Genomic DNA, 21,162 nt, shown 5'->3' on the forward strand with positions numbered 1-21,162 from the left:
CTCAATTATACCCACACATTTATTCCCTACCTCAAAATTAGAATCAGGTCTACCAGATTTACTAGAATATCTTTAGAGAGGATCTTGTCTGACCCTGTCCGAATTAAACATTAGACAGTTTTGGTTTGGTCTTTGTGTTTGAGATGTGTGTTATCACTGCATCTCTCAGAAGTCTAAGGAAAAAAGGTTTTAGAGTCTGGGAAGGAATTTAAAAAGATCTCCAAAAAAGTGGAAATCAACCATGCCACTATCTGGAATACAAGTGGAGATTTCAAACAACTGCATTCTTTTCCAGGCCAGACTGCCCCTTCAAGTTAAGCCTGAGATTTCTGAAAGAAGTCTCTAAGAAGCCCAGAATTTCACACCTACAGAGCTGTTACCACTTTTGATGTCAAAGTGCATGAGTCTATGTTTTATTAAAAAGAATTTGCACAAATCAGGTTTGCACTGGAGGTCTGCAACAATAGTTCTGTGCTTATGATCTCCCATGAGCATTTAGGAAAATAAAACAGGACTTCTGAAACAGTGTGCTCTAAACCATTGAGGCAAATTTCATTTGTCCACAGTATCAGAAGACGATTTTGGTGAAAACCAAAGACAGCATTTGACCAGAAGACCCTGATGCCAACTATAAACCACAGTGGTAGAAGTGTTACGGTTTAGGGCTGCTTTGCTGCACTAAGGCCTAGGCAGCATACCATTACAGAATCCAATGGGAGTTCTTTATTTTACCAGAGGGTACTTGAGGATAATGTGGACATGCATTTAATTTGCTGTCAGAAGATATTAACTCAACTAAAAGAAGACCTTGAAACATGAAAATGACCCTAATAAATGGCAAAAAATAAATACTTGGAGGGTTCTGGAATATCCAAAGCAAATCCAGGATCTAAATATCATTGAGATGCAGTGGGGGATTTGAATTGGGCTGTACACACAAGAAACCTCTTAAACATTACAAAGTTGAAGGAATTCTGCATAGGGGTATGGGAAATCTTTAACCTATTTGACAGGCTGACAGACAGTGATAGGAAACATCTGCTTGAGGTTGTTTCTGCCAAAGAGAGTAATATCATCTTTTGCAGAAATGGTGCATCAATTAATTTTTTTTATAGAATTTTCTTTTTTTTGTGCCCACCTAATCTGAGGATTTGTTCTCAAAGACTTTGCTCCTATCTGCCTTTTTATAAACCTGCTTAGTGTGATGGAGAGCAGATGCATATCCCAGCAGCAACTGATGCTGGGAAGGAACCAAACCTTAGCAAAGGAGCACATGTTCTCAAGTACACTTAGGTCCATATCTATTTCAACAGTGACACATTTTTCATCATTTTGGCTCTGTGCGCCACCACAGTGGATTTGAAATGAAGAAATAATTACATGATTGAAGTGTAGGCTTTCAGCATTAATTCAAAGGGTTTAACAGAAATATCTTATGAGCCATTTAGAAATGACAGCCATTTTCATACATGGTCCCCCCATTTTCAGTGGCTCAAATTGAATTGGAAAATCTGTTCCATTCCTAGGTGTGACCAGGTCCCTTGTTATTTCATTAACTACTAAACAGGTAGAATGTCTTGAATTGATTCCAAGTGTGGAATTTGCATTTGGAAACTGTAATTGCTAAATCGCAATATGAAGTCCCAAGAGCTGTAAATGCAAGTAAAAACAGGCCAACATTAGACAGAGAAAACAAAACAAAACCATCTGAGAGATAGCAGAAACACCAGGAGTGGTCAAATCAACCAGCTGGTACATTCTTAAAGAGAAGGAACAAACCAATGAGCTCAGCAACATCAGAAGGCCTGGACAACCATGAAAGACAACAGTTCTGGATGATCATATAATTCTTTCCTTGGTGAACAAAACCCAATTCACGATAATTAGCCAAACCAAGGACACTTTCTGGGAGGTAGACCTATCATTGCCAAAGTCTACAATTAAGAGAAGAAATCACAAACATAAATACAGAGGGTTTACCACAAGGTGCAAACTATTGGTAATCCTCAAGCATAGGAAGGACAGGTTAGACTTTGCCAGAAAACATTTTTAAAAAACAAGTCCAGGTTTGGAACAGTTTTCCTTGGACAAATGAAATTAACATCAGTATATACCAGAATGATGGATAGAGAAGAGTATGGAGAAGAGAACGAATGACTCATCATTGGTAGTATACCACATCATCTGTGAAACATGGTGGAGGCAGTGTTATGACATGGGCAAGTGTGACTGCCAATGGCAATGGGTCACTGGTGTTTATGGATGATACGACTGCTGACAGAAGTAGCAGGATGATTTCTGAAGTGTACAGGGCTATACTGTCTGCTTAGATTCAGCCAAATGCTGCAAAACAGATAGAACATCGCTTAGCAGTACAGACGGACAATGAGCCAAAACATACTGTGACAGCAAACCAAGTGCTTTTCAAGGCAAAGAAGTGGAATATTCTTCAATGGCCAATCAACTGACCTCAACCCAATTGGACAAGCATTTAATTTGCTGAAGACAAAACTGAAGGCAAAAAGTCCAATGAACAAACAGCAACTGAAGACAGCAGCAGTAAAGACCTGGCAAAGTATCAGTAGAATGGAAACCTAGCACTTAGACATGGCCATGGGTTCCAGACTTCAGGCAGTCATTGAATGGAAAGGATTTTCTACCAAATATTGAAAGTGGTCATTATATTAATGATTGTGTTAGCTTGTCCAAATACTTTTGAGTTCCTGAAAATAGAGGGGGGCCATGTTTAAAAATGGCTTTCATTTCAAAATGGCTCATACAATGTTTTTGTTAAACACCTTAATACTGAAAGTCTACACTTCAATCACATCTTGACTGCTTCATTTCAAATCCATCTGCAGAGCCCAAATTGTGAAAAGTGTATCACTATCCAAATACTTGTGGACCTAACTGTACATCCACTCATTTGTAATCAAACATCAATCACCAGTCAACTGACAAGTTTCGTTTTTCCTTTGCATGCCAACTATAAACAACCACAGCCTGGTTATCTGCCTGGCTCTGATGCTGTGAGGTCCTTAGTCTGCTTGACGCTGTGGAAGGCATTCATCCTATTCCCAACAGGATTTTCTACCATGCCATCCTTCAGTAATATTCTGTTTATGAAATTCTTAGGGGAATTCATTAGGCCCAAACTGAGAAAGCCCAAAAAGCATTTGAATACTGTAAGAAAACTGCTGTGTTGAAATAATGCAGTAGCAGCCCTGCCTTCACTTTGAAGTTGTATCCCATCTGGAATCACTAACTAAAATCTGCTAACGCCTCCATACAACAGAAAGTTCCTGTGAATGGAAGTGCCAAAAAAAAAGGATGAAAAAAATAATTAGGAGTCTGAAATGTTTAGGGCTTCCCAGGTGCAGTAAAGTGTAAATTTAGCTTCCAGGCTATCATCACAGTGCATAATGGGGTTATTTTTATGTTCCTCAAATACTCAGTGATCAACTTGGGTAAATTTAGAAAGATGTTAAAGTGATGATTTCTCTTTCATAATTATTGCTGGTAGCAGCATACTACTTTACACCTTTGAATCGTCCTCCTTGTGTTTACGATATGGGGGTGTGGTTTGAGTGTCCCTATCCAAATGAGGGGGTCCCAGTGATCCTGTAATGTTATGAGTTGTTCAAGAAAATGACCATGACTTGGGTAACAGAGGTGTGCTGCTTTTAAGGATAAGCAACCACAAAGTAACAGATTTGATTCCTTATAAACAATGCTTGCATTATGTCCATAAGCAAGACGTTCTGGTAAAAGAGTCATTCATAAATCTACCATTTACTAACCCGCTTATCCAGTTTACTTAAAGGGGAGGCTGGAGCGTCTCACCAGAAGCACTGGTAACAAGAAAGGAAGCGGCGCTGGATGGGTTTGTTACTTACCCACTCATCCACACTCTTACTCATGCAGATATAATGGGAGAATATGTAAGTCCCACACATATACAGCGGGGCAGTGGACTGTGCCGCCCTCAGTCTGGTGAACTAATCCATCACGTGACATCCTCACGCACATGCCCACACAGACTTAACTCTGAGCCTATTTAGTGTTGCCATTCAGCGTAACATGAGCATCTTTGGAATGTGAGAAGAAAAGCTGGAGTAACTGGAGGGTAAACCCAGCAGAGAGAATGTATGTATACACACACACACAAACATATATTTGTATATGTATGTACAGTCATGCAGTGACTTATGCCACGATTTGGGACCAGTCAGTTTGCCGTTTGGTGGTCACAGTGTGTAGGTCATTGCAATTGGGGCAATGTGTTTCTGGAGTGGGTCACCAGTATGTATACATGAACTGCTGGCATGGAGTAGCACAAACTGATCTTCACATCTTGCCGGCTGCTAGCCAGGTCCATGAGTTGCTGTCATTGTTTCATGAGTGTGTTGTATTGGGTCACCTTGGTGGTGTTTCTCAACCACTGAGTTGCCACTGATGGATCACAGGTTGCCTTTGTTGGTTTATGAGCAGATCATGGTGGTTTATCAGTGGGTCACTGTTAGTTGCCTAAGCGAATGGCAGTGCTGCAACAGTATGTTTTCCTGTGTTTCACTAAGGGGGACCCCTGTCTGAGCTTGTTCCACCAAGGGGGCTGTTTGCAATTGTTGCTAGTGGGTTGTCAATGAATTTAAAAATGCAAAACTGGCTTCCAGGATCATAAAGATTGATAAACACTGGTGTAAGCAAGGCAGTGCAGTCCAAATGCATAAGAATTAGTCAAGTGAAGTGGCACAGATTAAAACAAACATTAAAGGGCCCTCCAAGATTTAGAAAACATATGAGACCTGTAGAAAAAATAACAAAATAATTTATTGCTGCATCTGGTTTGGGCAATTTTTAGAACATTACTATCCTGTTGTTTTTCTATGGCCCTCAGTCATTAAGTACAAATTACCTCAACTCAGTTAGTGATTAATCAGCGCATGACTGTATACTGTGGCAGACAGCTGGGGCTCCGGCCCAGCCGGGACACCTGGAAGATGGAAGGACTGGGAGAGGGACAATACCTCTCCCGGGACACAAGAGAGCAGCCCCCCTAGTTTGCATTGGGGCCACAGGATCGGAGCGTAGAAGCTCAACCCTGTTGGGGCCCATGGCCACCGCCAGGGGGCGCCTGGATGGTTACGGAGCCATGGACTGCAGCACTTCTGCCAGAACAGGAAGTAGGTATGCCCAGAGTGCTTCCAGGTACCCATGGAGCACTTCTGCCACATCAGGAAATGCTGCAGGAAGGTCATCAGGGAGCACCTGGAAACACATCCGAGTGAACTGTAAAAGGGGCCACCACACTCCATTCAAAGAGCTGGAGTCGGGAGGCAGAGGACAGAGTTTGCAGGATAGGAATGGAGGCGGCAAAGGAAAAGAGAGTAAAGACAAAGGAAAGAGAAGAAGAAAAGGACTGAGCAGTATTTGAGCATTGTTGGTGGTTTGTACACTGTGTGTGCTATGAAGAAAATAAAATTAGTGTGTGCTTTTGGACTTGTGTGTCCTGGTGTCTGTCTGTAGTCGGGCTGATCTCAACAATACATACATACATTTGCATGTCTTCATATACATTTATATTTACGTATACATATACATACATTTTTGTGTACATACATATCTATATACAGTGGGTACGGAAAGTATTCAGTAACCAGGCACTGCTCATCACTTGTCCAATACAGTCCCCACAGTGAAGCATGGTGGTGGCAGCATCATGCTGTGGGGGTGTTTTTCAGCTGCAGGGACAGGACGACTGGTTGCAATCGAGGGAAAGATGAATGCGGCCAAGTACAGGGATATCCTGGACAAAAACCTTCTCCAGACTGCTAAGGACCTCAGACTGGGCCGAAGGTTTACCTTCCAACAAGACAATGACCCTAAGCACACAGCTAAAGTAACAAAGGAGTGGCTTTACAACAACTCTGTGACTGTTCTTGAATGGCCCAGCCAGAGCCCTGACTTAAACCCAATTGAGCATCTCTGGAGAGACCTAAAAATGGGTGTCCACTAACGCTTACCATCCAACCTGACAGAACTGGAGAGGATCTGCAAGGAGGAATGGCAGAGGATCCCCAAATCCAGGTGTGAAAAACTTGTTGCATCTTTCCCAAGAAGACTCATGGCTGTATTAGCTCAAAAGGGTGCTTCTACTAAATACTGAGCAAAGGGTCTGAATACTTAGGACCATGTGATATTTCAGTTTTTCTTTTTTAATAAATCTGCGACAATTTCAAAAATTCTTTTTTTTGTCTGTGAATATGGGGTGCTGTGTGAACATTAATGAGGAAAAAAAAATAATTTAAATGATTTTATCAAATGGCTGCAATATAACAAAGAATGAAAAATTGAAGGAGGTCTGAATACTTTCCGTACCCACTGTATGTATGTATATACTAGTAGAAAGTAAAAAACAAATATCACTGAGCTGAGATTTGATTGGGAGAATCAACTGTTACTTCAGCTACATGATGACTTCTGTTAGAACTAAAGAATACTTCACAGAGTACCATGCGACACATAGTAACACAAATGAGTGTTGCTGTAATGCTATGAACACTTGGCGGTGGTGTGACCTTCACCATAATCTGTATTGCCAAGAGGTTCTCTGCTTACTTTGTCCTGTGTCTTTGCCATATTGTATTACCATATTTTAAACTACACACAAACTCATACAAGCACACACATTGTTGTTTTCATCAAACTATTTTCAAGTCACCTTAATCGTATTCAGGATGACATGTGCCAGGATCAATCCTAGCAACCTCAAGGATAATGTAAAAGTCAGCATTGTTCAGGCTCATGTCCATCGCATGGCATACTGTCTCTCACACACACACACACACACGCACACCTGTGCTGAGTCCATTTAGGATAGTCATATGTGTAAATAAAAATATATAAAGTGATATGGCGACTCAGTAACATACGAACAATAATGTAACTTCTGCTTTATTGAACTATCAAGATGGATACCATATATCAGGGGTCTCCAACTCCAGTGCTGGAGAGCTACTGTGGCTGCAGGTTTTCATTCTAACCCTTTTCTTAATTAGTGACCAGATTTTGCTGCTAATTAACTCTTTCCCTTAATTTTAAAAGACTCAGGCCCCTTAATTATTTCTTTTTTCCTTAATTAGCAACCAAACAATATTAAGACACAAAATGTACCAACACATAAACAACAACCTGCGTCCATCACACAGTAACTGAAATTCAAGAAAGGTGAAAGCCTTGGTAATGTTGATCTGCTCAGGTCCACAAAACCTTTTGACAGACAGCGCTCTTAAAAAAGAAAATCAACAGTTTTGAAAGTGTCTGCCATGGCACAATGAGCGCCATGGAATTAAATAACGGGTTTAATTAGCAACGAGAATTGGCTTCAAATTAAGAAACTGAATGAAGTTGGTTGGAGTTTGAGGCCCCAACTTAGTTGGTCAACTGTTGGCTCACTTCACATCAAATTTATGTTTAGGGGCCGTTTAAGGAAAAAAGAATCAATTCAGCGGTTAGAGTCTCAAATAAAGTCAATTAAAATAAAGGGAAGCAGTTAATTAGCAGCAAAAACTGGTCACTAATTAAGAAAAGAGAATGAAAACTTGCAGCCACAGTAGCTCTCCAGGACTGGAGTTGGAGACCCCTGCCATATACTGTATGTGAAAGGAACCAACAACAATATTGGTTGTAATTCTTCAATAAAAACATTGAAAAATTCTTTGCACAACCTAAAAAGGCTATAGCCATACTGAAGTATTTAATAAGAGTCAATGGCAATAGAGTCTCATCAAATTAATTAAAGTAATTTTGTACTGCTAAGAAGGTGTATAAATAATTACTAAAACACTATGGGGGTTACTTCATGAATTCTGTATTATCATTCTATGCAGTCTATAATAAAATTATGCATAGAGTAGTTTTGTCACATCTTTGTGAACCTAATATGGTTCCTTATTGCAGGATCTTTAAGTTAAATCCCTGGCCAGATATTTACATCAGTCACTGATTTTAACTGTTCTTTTTTGATAGGTGGCTGGCATACCTGGGTCTTCTTCTGTTCGATGTGCTCATCTGCCTGCTGGTGCTGTTTGGACTAATACGCAATTCCAAAGGCACTCTTATTGGGTAAGTTTGGATGTATCTGAAAGAGATTTATAGAATATTAATAAAAGGAATATTAATAGGGGATGTGACTCATTTAGGCGGAGTGGTGGCTCTGAGGCTAGGGATTTGCACTGGCAATCAGAAGGTTGCCGGTTTGAATCCTGTAAATGCCAAAGGGGACTCTGCTCTTTTGGACCCTTGAGCAAGGCCCTTCACCTGCAATTGCTCTTTCCTGGGTATGATGTTAATCTGCATCCATCCCTGCATGTAGGCTCTCCAACCTGCAGGGAAACCTTTGGGGTTGGTGGCAGAATTGGCCCTCCAACCACCATAAAAAACCTCACACTGTTCTACTCCATCTGAACTAGTGTGGTACTGAGATGTCACCCATTGCATGGCTGCACTCGGGTCCTAATCTGGATCCTGAGTTGGTTTGTCGTGTGGTGGGTGCGGCGTGTGCGCCTAACCTCTCTCTCTCCCCTTTGGCTCATAATCTAGAATTGGATCTATAGATCCTTTTAATACAAAATTCACGATGCCTTAATGTGTAATGTTTTCTTTATCAATTTGACTCATTAACAACTTTTAGATCCCCTGTTCCTACCTCAAACTGGAACTGGATTTTATCAATGAAGATGTTGGCTTACAGAAGGAGGAGGGCTTGGGGATTATTGTCAGGGCATTAAGAGGAATCACATTTCTTTATAGTAAGAAGCACTGAGATTTCATTTGAGATGTGTTTTTCAGAAAGTATGTTAGAATTATTCAAAGGAAGAATGTGTTTTTTTGTTCATTCTCTTAATTTTTAAATTAGTTCTGGAGAAAGAAGAAAGAGATTAGACAATGTATAAATGACATAACATTTGGATTCATCTGGAGACTTACTAACTGATTTAAAAGTTGGAGCAATTTACATTTTTTAGGGTCAACTATAACATTTTTGTTCATTAAATATTTTTGTAACAATAAGTCCTATACCAAAATAACAGTGATACAGAATGTACTCACATTTAAATCCATGCTTTTTACCAGCACTTTACAATTTCAATAAGCTTGTGTTGGCTGAGTAGCTTACACAGACAGCAGATTCCAATTCAAGTGATGTTACAATGGCACTGCTGCTGTTAGGTGTTGGTTGTAGAGGGTCTATGATTAACTGAAGTCCAAATTAATTAAATACTAAGACCTACCCAACGCGTTTAATCCAGCTGTCATGATGTTAACCCAACGCAGTTGTACAATGCTTTTTTTTTTTTTTGAACATTCAAAATAGCAAATTACAGTAAATTGTACACGTTTGTTGAAAGGATACACTTCCTAACAAATTCAGGTGTCAAAGTGAACCCACTGACCAAAATTTAAATTTGCACATTTTTGAGTCCTATGTGTTTGTGAGACATCCTCTAATATTGTGAGTAAGGTTTTTTGCATTTTCTGTAATCTGTCACTGCAGTATATGGGCAAAATCAGGATAAATTTAAAGACATGTGTCGTGATGTGGATACAGAATCCTGGTGAGCCAGAATGGACCCTTTTTCTCTTTTAATATTATTATTATAGTTTATGGTGACACAGTGTTTAGTGATGTCATCTCAGGATTATCAATTTGAATTTTGTGACTGTTTTATGTCTGTGTTTAGTACTCCGGTTATCATGCCATTCTGCTTTTCTTCAGGGAGAGAATTTGTTCTTTGAAAACTCTGAATTTGATCAAATAACTTTGAGAATGTCATGTTTCATAACCTAGCTGCTTTTTCGCTATGCCAGTCATGTACAAAATTTGACACACTCGATTCTCTGTTGACAACATGATACTGCTGAAAAAGCCAAGCAGCTGTTTTGTTTTCTTGGCCTGTGGGCAACCCCGTGAAAAAAAAAAAAAAAGCCATTCCTCGTTTTTAGCTCCAGTCTACTTTTTTTTTTTTTAATAACCATTGCACAAAAATAGAAGACGTCTTTGCTGTCACTTTCAGGTGGGAGTGTGTGGGAGAATAACACTTCAAATTGCAGGTTGCTTCGTGTGAATCGGAGGTTGAATTTATGTAAAAGACCAAAGGCGTTTAGTAACTGCCTGACAGTGCTGGCTGCTGTGGTTTGTGTGGTGAGTGGGAAGAATCCAACTCTGTGGTTCAGTGTTAGCAATTTCAGAATTGACACTCTCAACAACAAGCGTGACTCCCATCAGCCTGCCGCCCATGTTTCTTTGTGCCAGCCTTTCCCAGAGGCTGCCTACCTCCGAGATGGTTTAATGTTCATCTCCTGAAATCGTGAGTGTGGAGTTTTATAGGTCTGAAGCTTGATGACTTGTAGTGTTCACGATAACTACAGTTGTTTATTTTATTTGGGCAACAGGGGGGCACAGCTGTCCTTAGTTCGAAACTATGTCGAGTTTATGTAGTGCTAACAATGAATGACTGGATATAGGATTGTGCTAGAGTGTGCTCTAAAATGTGTTGGGGGGATCAGGTTCTGCCTTATGGCTAATACTTCTGAGATATGTCAGGCTATGTCAACCCACAAGTCAGGATTCTAAAAAACTGTTTCAGTATATGAATATAAAAAGCCTTGGTATGCTGGAAATGCACTATATAACAATCAGTTAATTTTTCAGTTAACGGGGAAGCAGGGAGTTCAATATTTTTAAACAGTTCAGCAATGGCTTGTGAACTTAAGCTTTTAGGTTTTATGTTCTGAACTCAAAACCATAAGACCTTTCTGCCTGACCAGACTTCATTTCTGATATGTGGAAAAGGGGTCTGCACACAGGTGATAGAGACTGAGGTGGCTCATAAGTCTGGCTGCTTATGCACATATATTGATTGGACATGCATTTCACGCAGCAGGTAGGCCTTCCTAATCTGTAAGGACCTATTTAGTATAACTGAGCTCTTTTGTTACAGCCATTGTTGGGTTGTAAGGTGCTGTCTTATATCATATTGCAGTGGGACCATGTGTGCCATTAACCCTCCACAACTGGCCACAGGACAGAAATGTATGACACTAGAATATTCACAATTTGCATTAGGCATCAGCTTCCTTTGATCCAGGGATGGAAAAGCTGGTTTCAGAGATGGCTGATTGGATAAATGGATTGTCGGACATATGGTATAAGCATGTCTTTGTATTCTGCATGAACAACCAGGCTGTGTGTTTGTCATTTTGCCAACTGTTTATAATAGACGAAGAAAACAGTAGAGGCAATAACTTCTCTTCTTCCAGCTTATTGTCTAATTGTTTATTCACTGCCAATTGTTTCTTTCTTCTTTGTAAGTGAAGCTGAAGCAATCAGCTTGTTTTTGACGAGTGCATTCATTTTCATTTTAGTGGGCAAAATCTTTCATTTTAAATGCTGGGATTTAAAATAAGTAATAAGGCCTTGATGAGGTTGATCTCAGTAGTAGAGATGGGCCTATATGGGGCTGGCCTTCTTATTAAACTCCTTTCAACCTATATTATATTATATTATATTATATTATATTATATTATATTATACTAGCCAACCCGCGGCATACCATACGCCACATAATCAGGCCGGTTTTTTAATGATTTTTAAGCACAGGGAGAAAATTAACATTTGAAAAATCGGTAATGTAATAAATCAGCAAGAAAAGCCACATTGTAACAATGCACGGAACGAACCAACACACAATCGTCCGTGACTGAAAACTGGCGGACCGTCCTCGCGCCTTCTTCTGCCAGACGGAGGGATGGGGGTGCACGGCGCGGAGTGTGGAGCGGGTGGAGAGTAGAAGGACGTCCATTCAGCTCCATCTGTCATGTTAGTCTGCTGATTTCTCGTTGAGTATGCACTGCCCGCTCACGTGCCCACCTCTTTACACAGTCTAGATGTACCTGTGACTGACATAGACTTTTCATTGCTCTGTGCGGTTTTGGCTGCTTTTCTATATATAATCCACCAAGACACCCGACTACTGTAGTAGCGAGGTGGGAGTGGGGTGTGTACAAAGGGTTGGGACACAACCAGTGGGAGCGTATGAGTCGCACTTAGTGGGAATTCCACTGTTTGCAGCCCGAATGGGGTTCAACGGCTTACCAACGCTGGGTAGACACACGCTCAATGTCATGCATAATTATTTATTGAATGCTAAACACTTCTGGAAAGACACGGATGTTTAAAACGGGTTGTGAGAATGCAACAGTAAGTGAATGAAAAGATGGAACTCTGGAGAGAGCAAAATACAACACAATAGTGAACCCGCGGCATAACAAACGCCGCGTGGCTTAGACATGCATGTGAACTCTTACCACAGACGAAAGAGAGTAACTGGGTGGTCGGTGAGTTTTTGTGTCCGGGCAAATGGGCAGGCAGTGTGAATGCCTAGAGAGCGAGGGTAGACGCCAGCCGGTGCTGCATATGGCGATTCACCTCCGCGAGAAACATGCCTCTATGAACAGTCAACGTAGCTTGGAGGTGCATGACATGCACATGACATTAACCTGACCTGCACTGCATGTGGCCTCTACGACAGACGAATATAAATGACGGCATTTTTTCTGTGTCGTCACGTCCGAGTTGGTGGGCGTGGCCCTGCGAGTTGTCGTCGTATCCAATGGTCTTGGAGTTGGCGGGTGTGGCTGTTTCCTGCATGCGCCATAGGTGTCTCACTTGTCGGCGGCTTAGTGAATCCACGCCCCTTCCGGCGTGCTTATTATGGTTGTCTTGCCTTTCCATGGGTGTCTTGCCTTAGTGAATTATATATATAGATTATATTATATTATATTATATCATACGTTTTAAAACCCAATTAATTCATTTTACCATCATGTTAATTAGAGCCAATCCCTGCAGCGCTGAAGTCAAGGTGGGAAACAACCGTGAAAAAGGCACCAGGCGTTTACACACCCATACTCAATGAGGGGCTAGTTTAAATTCCCCAGTTAACCTAAACTGTCTTTGGGGATATAGGAGTAAGTCCCTTTCAGATACAGGGAGTACATGTAAATTGAATACTAACAAAAACCAGATGGAGGATTTGAACCCAAGATGCCAGATCTGTAAGATAGCAACTGGAAACACTGCCACCCATATCATGTAATCTCCTCCCATTCCATCTTGCTTTATTTGAGTGCCAACCAGGTTTCTGCCTGAATTTTCATGTTGTCTTCATATTTGTTTGATTTTGTGTCGGGGCACTCTGGGATTCTTCTGTTACCCCAAAGATGTGCATTTTGGATCATTTACTCTAAATTCACCAATTGGAACTGAGTAGGAGTATGAAAGTGTGTATGAGTGTGAACAGCAGCATCCTGGCTCTCATCCACAGTTTGTTCCTACTTTTCACCAGGATAAGCACCAGCTCTGACATTCTTACATATATAGCATTTTTAAATTTGCTTAGTCAAATTCAGAGTTATTCGGGAGCCAAGATTATCCCAGCAGCTCAGTATCCAAGGTAGGAAAAGCTCTGCATGGAGCACCAGTACACTCACGCATACCCAGACCTACACAGGGTCAGTTTGGAATTATCAATGAAGCTAACCTGCATATCCTTGGAGATCCAGGGTACCCAGTGGGAAATTCCTCCAGTCATTGGGAGAACATGGAAACACTACACAGACAACGACTGGGTGGGAAATTCAAGCCCAGAAAGTTGGATCCATGAGGTGACAGCACTACTTACTTATTATATTACATTACATTACATTACATTACATTATATTATCCATCCATCCCTTATCCAGCCCACTATATCCCAACTAAAGGGTCACGGGGGGTCTGCTGGAGCCAATCCCAGCCAACACAAGGCGCAAGGCAGGAAACAAACCCCGGGCAGGGCACCAGCCCACTGTAGGGCACGTACACACCCACACACCAAGCACATACTAGGAACAATTATATTATATTATATTGTATTATATTATATTATATTATATTATATTATATTATACCAGTAACGGCACACTGCACGATAGCGTGCAGTGAGTACACTTGACTTGAGCGTTCCTAGTTTTCATCCTCTTTCTCTGTACGTTTAGCATTCATTTGTTCAGAGGTTGATGCGCTTGCTGCTTCCTGAGTAGCTCTTCTTTTCTCCACCCTAGCAGCCTGCTTCTTCTTTTCTTTTGTCAGCATCTTTTCACGTTAAAACTGATTAAGTCAGTGTTTGTGTTGCAATTCCTTATTACATTTTCTTTAATTTGTCACTTACGCTGTAGTGTTCAATCTGCCTCAAGAATGATTTAAGATATGAAGATGTAGGGGAAGTGACGGCGTAGGTGGTTGGAAATGAGAACGGCGCCCATACGCATGCACCGCACGGCTGCCCTGCTGGCCACTGCCAAAAGTTGATTCTACAATAAAATAAAATAAAAAGAGGAATAACCTTGGAGGTCAATCATCACCCCGACAGTGGATAGTAGACTTCACGTAGTTATATGTGTACCAAATTTCAGGTCAATAGTTCAAAGCTACAGGTGATTTAAAATCCTGGACAGACAAATGGACAGCCACGGTAGCGTATTATATATAATGATTATATTATGCCCACTATGCAATGGAATGGTGCTTCATCCAGGGCTTGCTTGTGCTTTGCACCCTATGCTTTCTGAGATAGACTCCAGGTTCACTACGACCCTGATCACACTAAAGCGGGTTTATAAAACAGTTGGATTATTTTGAACTTTGCAGGTAGTGTGATCTAATGGTTAAAGAGTAGGAATATAAATCAGACAGTTACAGGTGTAATCTCCACCATTGACTCAGTATGTGATCACCTGCAAGACCTACCTGAGTAAAAATGAACAGATTTTAATATAGCTATATTCTTGTCAGGAGCCTTAGGGTGGTGTTCACCATATAAGGGTACTAAATAAAATAACTTAAAATAAATTGTTTCTATTCTCTTCTGTTATACTGGCTGTGCTCCCCATCTAAGATGAGTTGAAATTTAGGAAATTAACGTAGACTTCAGTTTAATGTTTGCACTGTACCATCCATTGGAATGTATTTTGTAATGCATGCAGTGATAAAACACACTGCATTTTCCAATCCAACAGATGATGAATCACAAACATTTGTAGCACTAAACTGCATTACTACAAATGTTTGTGATGCACTATCTGTTGGAATAAAAACTGCAGTGCAATTGTGATTGTTACATGCCATTCAGTACAGTTCCAGTAGAGTCCAGCTGCAGTCAGGACAGTTTTAGGCCTCAGTCATTCTGTGGCCAGTAAGATGATGCCAGTGTCAGCTGTGTCTCTTTTGACTCCACCCACTTTCCACGCCCCCACCCCCATGTTTGTGGTACACTTTTGTGCTAAATGTACAGTACTATTATAGTAATGGTGGCAAATGAATGTATGTGCAAAAAATATTTATTATAAATAAAAAAAAGCTTCACCAGGGTAAAATGTCATGGTAATATAATAAAAGTCTCTTCGTAGTTCCTGCAAAATCGCGAGCCATCCCCAATTGGTACGCAAAGTCGCTCGGCTAATGGAGAAGGTCTTTGCTGGGCAACTCGAACAACTACTTTATACCTCTTCATGCTTCCGAGGGCGAGTGTGTCATTCCTCTGGAGCATAAACTCCGCCCCAACTAATGCATCATTAATATAAATATGAAAATTTTGTACACCAGTAATAATACAGTACTAATGATATAACACAGAGAGGACCATAAAGACAGGACTGTAAAGAGCTCCTAAATGTCCAGCATGTAGTACTGCATATTTTCACTGTTTGCACAAATTCTATGATTTATTCAATTCAGAGTCTATAAGGATATGTAGTGTTAATCGTAGCTGAGTGCAGCATATAATTTATTCTTCTTCATCTTCTTCCTTAGCATTTCCCATTTTTACTTGGGGTCAACCTTCTGATTACCAGTGTAGATCTTTAGCCACAGAGCCACTACTCTGTTGAGTGCAGCATATAACTAACGTATTAAAAAGTGCAGTCTCATGAATGAGACATGGCAAACGCAGATATAAAACATATGCTATAAAATACAAAATTTTAAGATTTTTTGCTAAATTTGTTATTAATATATGACACCAAAACAACTGCTTCAGAAGCAGAACTGAGAGACCTCGTTAGTCTAGAGGTTTAATAAATGCTGAACATTTGAGTGCAGGAACTAAGTGGAATTGAAATTGTCATGAGGGGCATTTAATAGAAGTGTCAGTTCAACTGCGAAACAGGAGAATGGCTCCAGAAGAGGATATCAATTTATGGACCTCACAGTGTCCAAAGTGCTTGGATCTGTCCAAGGCCTTAAACTGTCCTGACTGCAGCTGGACACTTCTCTACAGTTCAGTATATGAACAGTGTTAATGTTCATAATGTGCCATCTGTTGAAATGAGAGAGACATAGAAAGCTGGACAAACACACAGACACTTGTCCTTTTATTAAGGTGGATTATATTATACATCTTTGCATTATTTTGCTAAATTCACTTATTCCACTTCAGGTTTGTATGGTGCAAGGGCAGAAATCAGCCCTAAATGTGATGCCAGCCTAATGCAGGGCATGCACACATGTGGGGATGTGAAGCAGAAGTGCTAACCACTTTGTTTTTCCCTTAAATAAATAAAACAATAGAAATTTTTCTAAATTTCTCCAATCATTTCTTTTGTGCAAGTATACTTAACCAGCATCAAGTGATCTTAGACTTGGCACACAGGCGTACACAGCCGGATTTGAATTGCAGTCTTGAGGTTTCATATCTGCTGCATCGACACCAAGCTACACAGCTTTGCCAGGTTTATAATGCTATGGTGCCATTCTAGTGGTATTCCAGTCGTCTGTTAGAGTATCAGTCTGGAACATGAGTAGCACACTGACCATTGCCAACTACCTCATTTAAAAACAAAGTGAGTGTTTTATCTGTTCAGTCTGGTAGGTTTTTTTTTTGGGAAGTAATGCTGTTCAAAATCTTTTTTAACTTTTATTTTTTACTTCACAAATTTAACTTATCTGTGCTTCAATTCTGGAAAATGAGAGAATAAGACAGATTAGCCTTTTCATTAAGGGCGAGCCTACTTCTTGCATGCTTGCTTAGAGCTAATCTGAAAGAAAGTTTCCGTGCTTTCTCCTATGCTCATCAATGTGCATTGATTTGCGAGAAGAGGGAGACGGGCGCAGTGCCAGGGATCAATCCAAATGAAATGTCCTCTGCAAGACTGTAGTTGAATAGCAATACACTGGAACTAAATTACGTGTCAGTTCAGAGCAATACATTTTTGCAGTGAGTAGATCGGTGCCGATTTTTTTGCGTCCAATTTAGTAACGCACGGCTCGCTTTTCTGACCTGGCATTTCATTTTTATCTTCTATAGGCGTCAGTATATTTCCTTATTTAATAAAAAAACAAGCCATTAAATGACATTTCCATTTCTTTCCGAGTGTTTGTGCATGTGGAATGAGCCTAAAACACTCTTAAATGACAGAGACCTAATTTTGTCATTCCATAAACTCTAGTGTGCAAAATGTATCCTTCTCAAATTTTGGGTGGAAATTTATCTGACTTTTGCAAAGTCATGTGGCTGAGTCATTAATATAGTTAACAGACAAATAATGCCAAATCAGACTCTGATGCACAAACTGAGCACCACTGAGGAGTCGCTGTGTAACTGCCAAGCTGGCTGCCCCTCTTGCCCACTTGCCTTTAACCCCTCTTCCGCCTTGCATTTCACTTACCATGTAAGTGGTGGTTCAAACTGTCAGTTCTCTTGCATGTTATTAAATCTGCTTAATCAATTTCATGGTTCTGTCCTGGCAGGAACAAACTTTGGACCTGGTGCCTGCCTGTCATGCCCACACCCATACTCAGCTACAAATTTAGAGTTGCTCATCAACCCAGCACATACATCTTGTGATGTGGGTGGAACACTGGAGAACCCCAAAAATAAGCCATGTAGACACTTGTAGGATGTGTAATCTCCACAGAAATGGTGATGGTGCTGGGAATGGCCTTCTTTAGTCTCTGCTCTCCTCCATGATCATGCTGGCCCCACTTCCTTCCTTCACAGAAGACCTGACTACAGACTAATTGGACTGCTCTCATGAGACCCCTTTTGTACTTCACTAGTCCTCACTTTTGTCAGGCCAGGAGTTGCACTAAGATGCCTGTTGTCATCATATCGTGGCACCAACCGTCACTGCTACACCTTCTTTCCTAACTCTGATTCAGAACAGTTGCCTCTAAGCACTCATGAACATAGGGAGAGGAATGCCATTGGATCACTAAAACAGTTAGCAGCCTGCTGTACTCCCTGACATGTGGCTAACTGAAATTATCCAACAATTGTTGCCCTTTCGGAAGCAAAATATAGTGAATGAGAACAAGAACACAGAGAAATCACAATGTAGTATGGGTAACTACCACTTTCGATAGATTTTTAACTTTCAGAATATCAAAGCTGACACCCGGCCTTGACTGACAGGACCCCTTGGAGGCTATGTATTCTTATTATTAGTTATTATTTGTCTGATGCTTTTATCCAACATTTATAACATTTAAGAGACACAATTGATCACATTACTTTTGTTTTTCCAGTTGGAGCAGAGGCAGAGGAAGTGACTTGCTCATGGTCACACTGTGTCAGTAGCAGGGTTTGATGCTCACAAGTCTTTCTACATATGCCATTTTGAAACTGTGTCTTGTCTGTTTTACTTGCTAAACTAAGTTTTACACTGACCCCAGTTCAGACTGTCTTAATCCAGTAAAGGGTCACAGGGTCCAGCGGCATTAGGCACAAGGCAAAAACCAACTCTGAATAATATGCCAGCTGCTTTCTTGTCTCCAACTTAAGCACCCTTAATCAGGTACTAAATGCACAGCATGTCTCTCCATTCTTACATTTGAGTAAATATGTGTTAGACATGTCAGATTTAGGATAACAGGAAGGTAGAATGACCTAGGATCTATAACGCTGTGCTTTAAACCACAAGGTTGCAGATTGTATCTCCGCCTCTGTATGACCCTGAACAAATGACCTAACCAGGTATAAAAATTATAGTAAAGAATTGTCCTATAGAGCTTATGTGATTTTCTCTGTAGAAAGGTGAAATATCATCTATCCATCCATTTTCTCCTTAATTCAAAGATATAAATATAGGAAACATTTTTGAACACCCTAGGGGAACCAACCCCAGATGGGGTTACTAGTCTGTGACGTGGCATGACCATTTTCACTTATACAGGGTAAGTTTAGAATTAAAAATTAAAGAGAAAGTAAAGTGGAAGGAAAACTGGAGTACCATGCAGACATTGGAAGAATTGTGACCAGCGTAGCATTCAAACCTTGGTCCTTGGATTGTGGCATAGCATTGTTAACCATAACACATCATTCTCAAAGCCAATCAGTCCAGTTCAGGGTTGTGCATATGATGAAAGGCATGTACAGAATCACGGCCAACCTTGGATGGGGCACCTGTACACCCCAGTGTCCACCTTTGTGCAAACAAACACTCACATGATGCCAACTTAGAGTAACCAATTAATTGAACATGACATCTTTGAGATGGTCAGCACGTAAGCAGAAACAATCTCAATATGAAATATGCAGTGGCTTCAAGGAATTAAACTACTTGAGCGAATTAACGGGCCGGCCATGTTGGTAAAATATATGTGAGTGTGTTGTTTTTAACATATACAGTATAATATGAAACACAATGCCTGAACAAACTTTTCAGGAAACCCTGGACATACTGAAAGCTGTTACGGAAAAGAGGATGATGGCAAAATCAGATGTCATCATGGAAAATTCCCTCCATCCCTTCCAGGAGGCTCTGTCTTGGAGCACTTTCAGCCACAGGCTCCTTCTACCACAGTGTGCTAAGAAGTGCTTCTGGGGTCTTTTCTGCCCACTGCTATTGAACTATTCAGTACTTCCACCTGATGTACTTGTTAAGTTTATTGATTGATTGATTGATTGATTGTCTGTCTGTATTATCTGTCCAGTGAATGTGGTGTATGCATCTGAATTTCCCCATTTGATTAATAAAGTTTATCTAATCTATTATTTTAATACATGTAGTAACTTGAAAATGCTTCAGTAAAATTCAGCATAGAGGTGGTATGACCATAGTGCCAAGCGTAAGAGGATTAGTTTCATTATTTGTACAGGGGTGCTGTACAGCACAAATTGCTGCCTGATAATCCCACACAGAGTTTATGTCATCTTTCATTCTTGTGAATGTTCAGCATTTGCTGGATTGCCTTTCTCTCCTAACCCTCTGTTTGGGACACATGAAGTCATCACTGCTCTGTGATGCCTGCCTATAAAGCTGAGCAGGAAGCATTTGTTCAATTACTGTGCCCTGTGTCTGTGCACAAGAGACATGGTGATGAGGTAAGCATTGCTACCTTGCTTCTCTAGTTCATATCTTGTCGAGGTCACTGCCTATGTGGAGTTTGCTCTTTCTGCCTATGACCACATGGGCCTTGCCCCGGGTGCTCCTATTTCACATCCTAAAACGTTTGTCTTAGATTAATTGATAATTCTAAATTGTCCCTGTTTGGTTACTGCATGAATGTTCCCCGTGATGAACTGGCATCCCTTCAAGGATTAGACTCTTTTTTGTGCCCAGTCCTACTTGGATAAGTTCTTGTCGACTATACCATACCATATTTATTTGTTGAGCGCTTAAAAACACAGCATTACAACTGACCGAAGCACTGTACAGTTACAACAAGCAGGACTAAAAGCAAAACATTAAATACAAACATTAAGAGAGAATTAAAACAGAGATACTAAAAACAGGTCAGGAGACCAAATAAAATAGAGAAAATAGCAAAAGGCAAGTGGAAAATGAAACAGGTTAAGAATTAAAAGCCAATGTGAAGAAGTGCGTATGTACTATGTATTGTTTTAAGAGGGTTCAGAAGATAGACAGATGAATTTCTATACAGGCACGTAACATTATTCTAGTTTATTATGTCAACAACATTCTATGATTAACAGGATATTGTAGATACCATACCCAGAGAAAAATGTAGTCACAAGTAGAACAGACAAACTACACATGGATCTTGTCTAGAACTTCTGTAGTTGGAAGGTGGCTCTGCTTGCCATTGTTTTACTCTCCTGC

General features: G+C 40.5%; 1 protein-coding gene across 2 annotated transcripts in view; it reads left to right on the forward strand.

Annotated features, from left to right (window-relative positions):
• LOC120542004 (protein tweety homolog 3-like) overlaps window positions 1–21,162 on the forward strand; it is a 289,028-nt gene that overhangs the window by 162,303 nt on the left and 105,563 nt on the right. For both annotated transcript variants that reach the window (XM_039774078.1, XM_039774077.1), the window contains exon 5: window positions 8,029–8,124. In XM_039774078.1, the coding sequence (XP_039630012.1) occupies window positions 8,029–8,124 (96 nt within the window). The remainder of the gene's footprint in view (window positions 1–8,028; window positions 8,125–21,162) is intronic.

Source organism: Polypterus senegalus, chromosome 13, assembly GCF_016835505.1.
Source record: "Polypterus senegalus isolate Bchr_013 chromosome 13, ASM1683550v1, whole genome shotgun sequence".
NCBI classification, from domain to species: Eukaryota; Metazoa; Chordata; class Cladistia; order Polypteriformes; family Polypteridae; genus Polypterus; species Polypterus senegalus.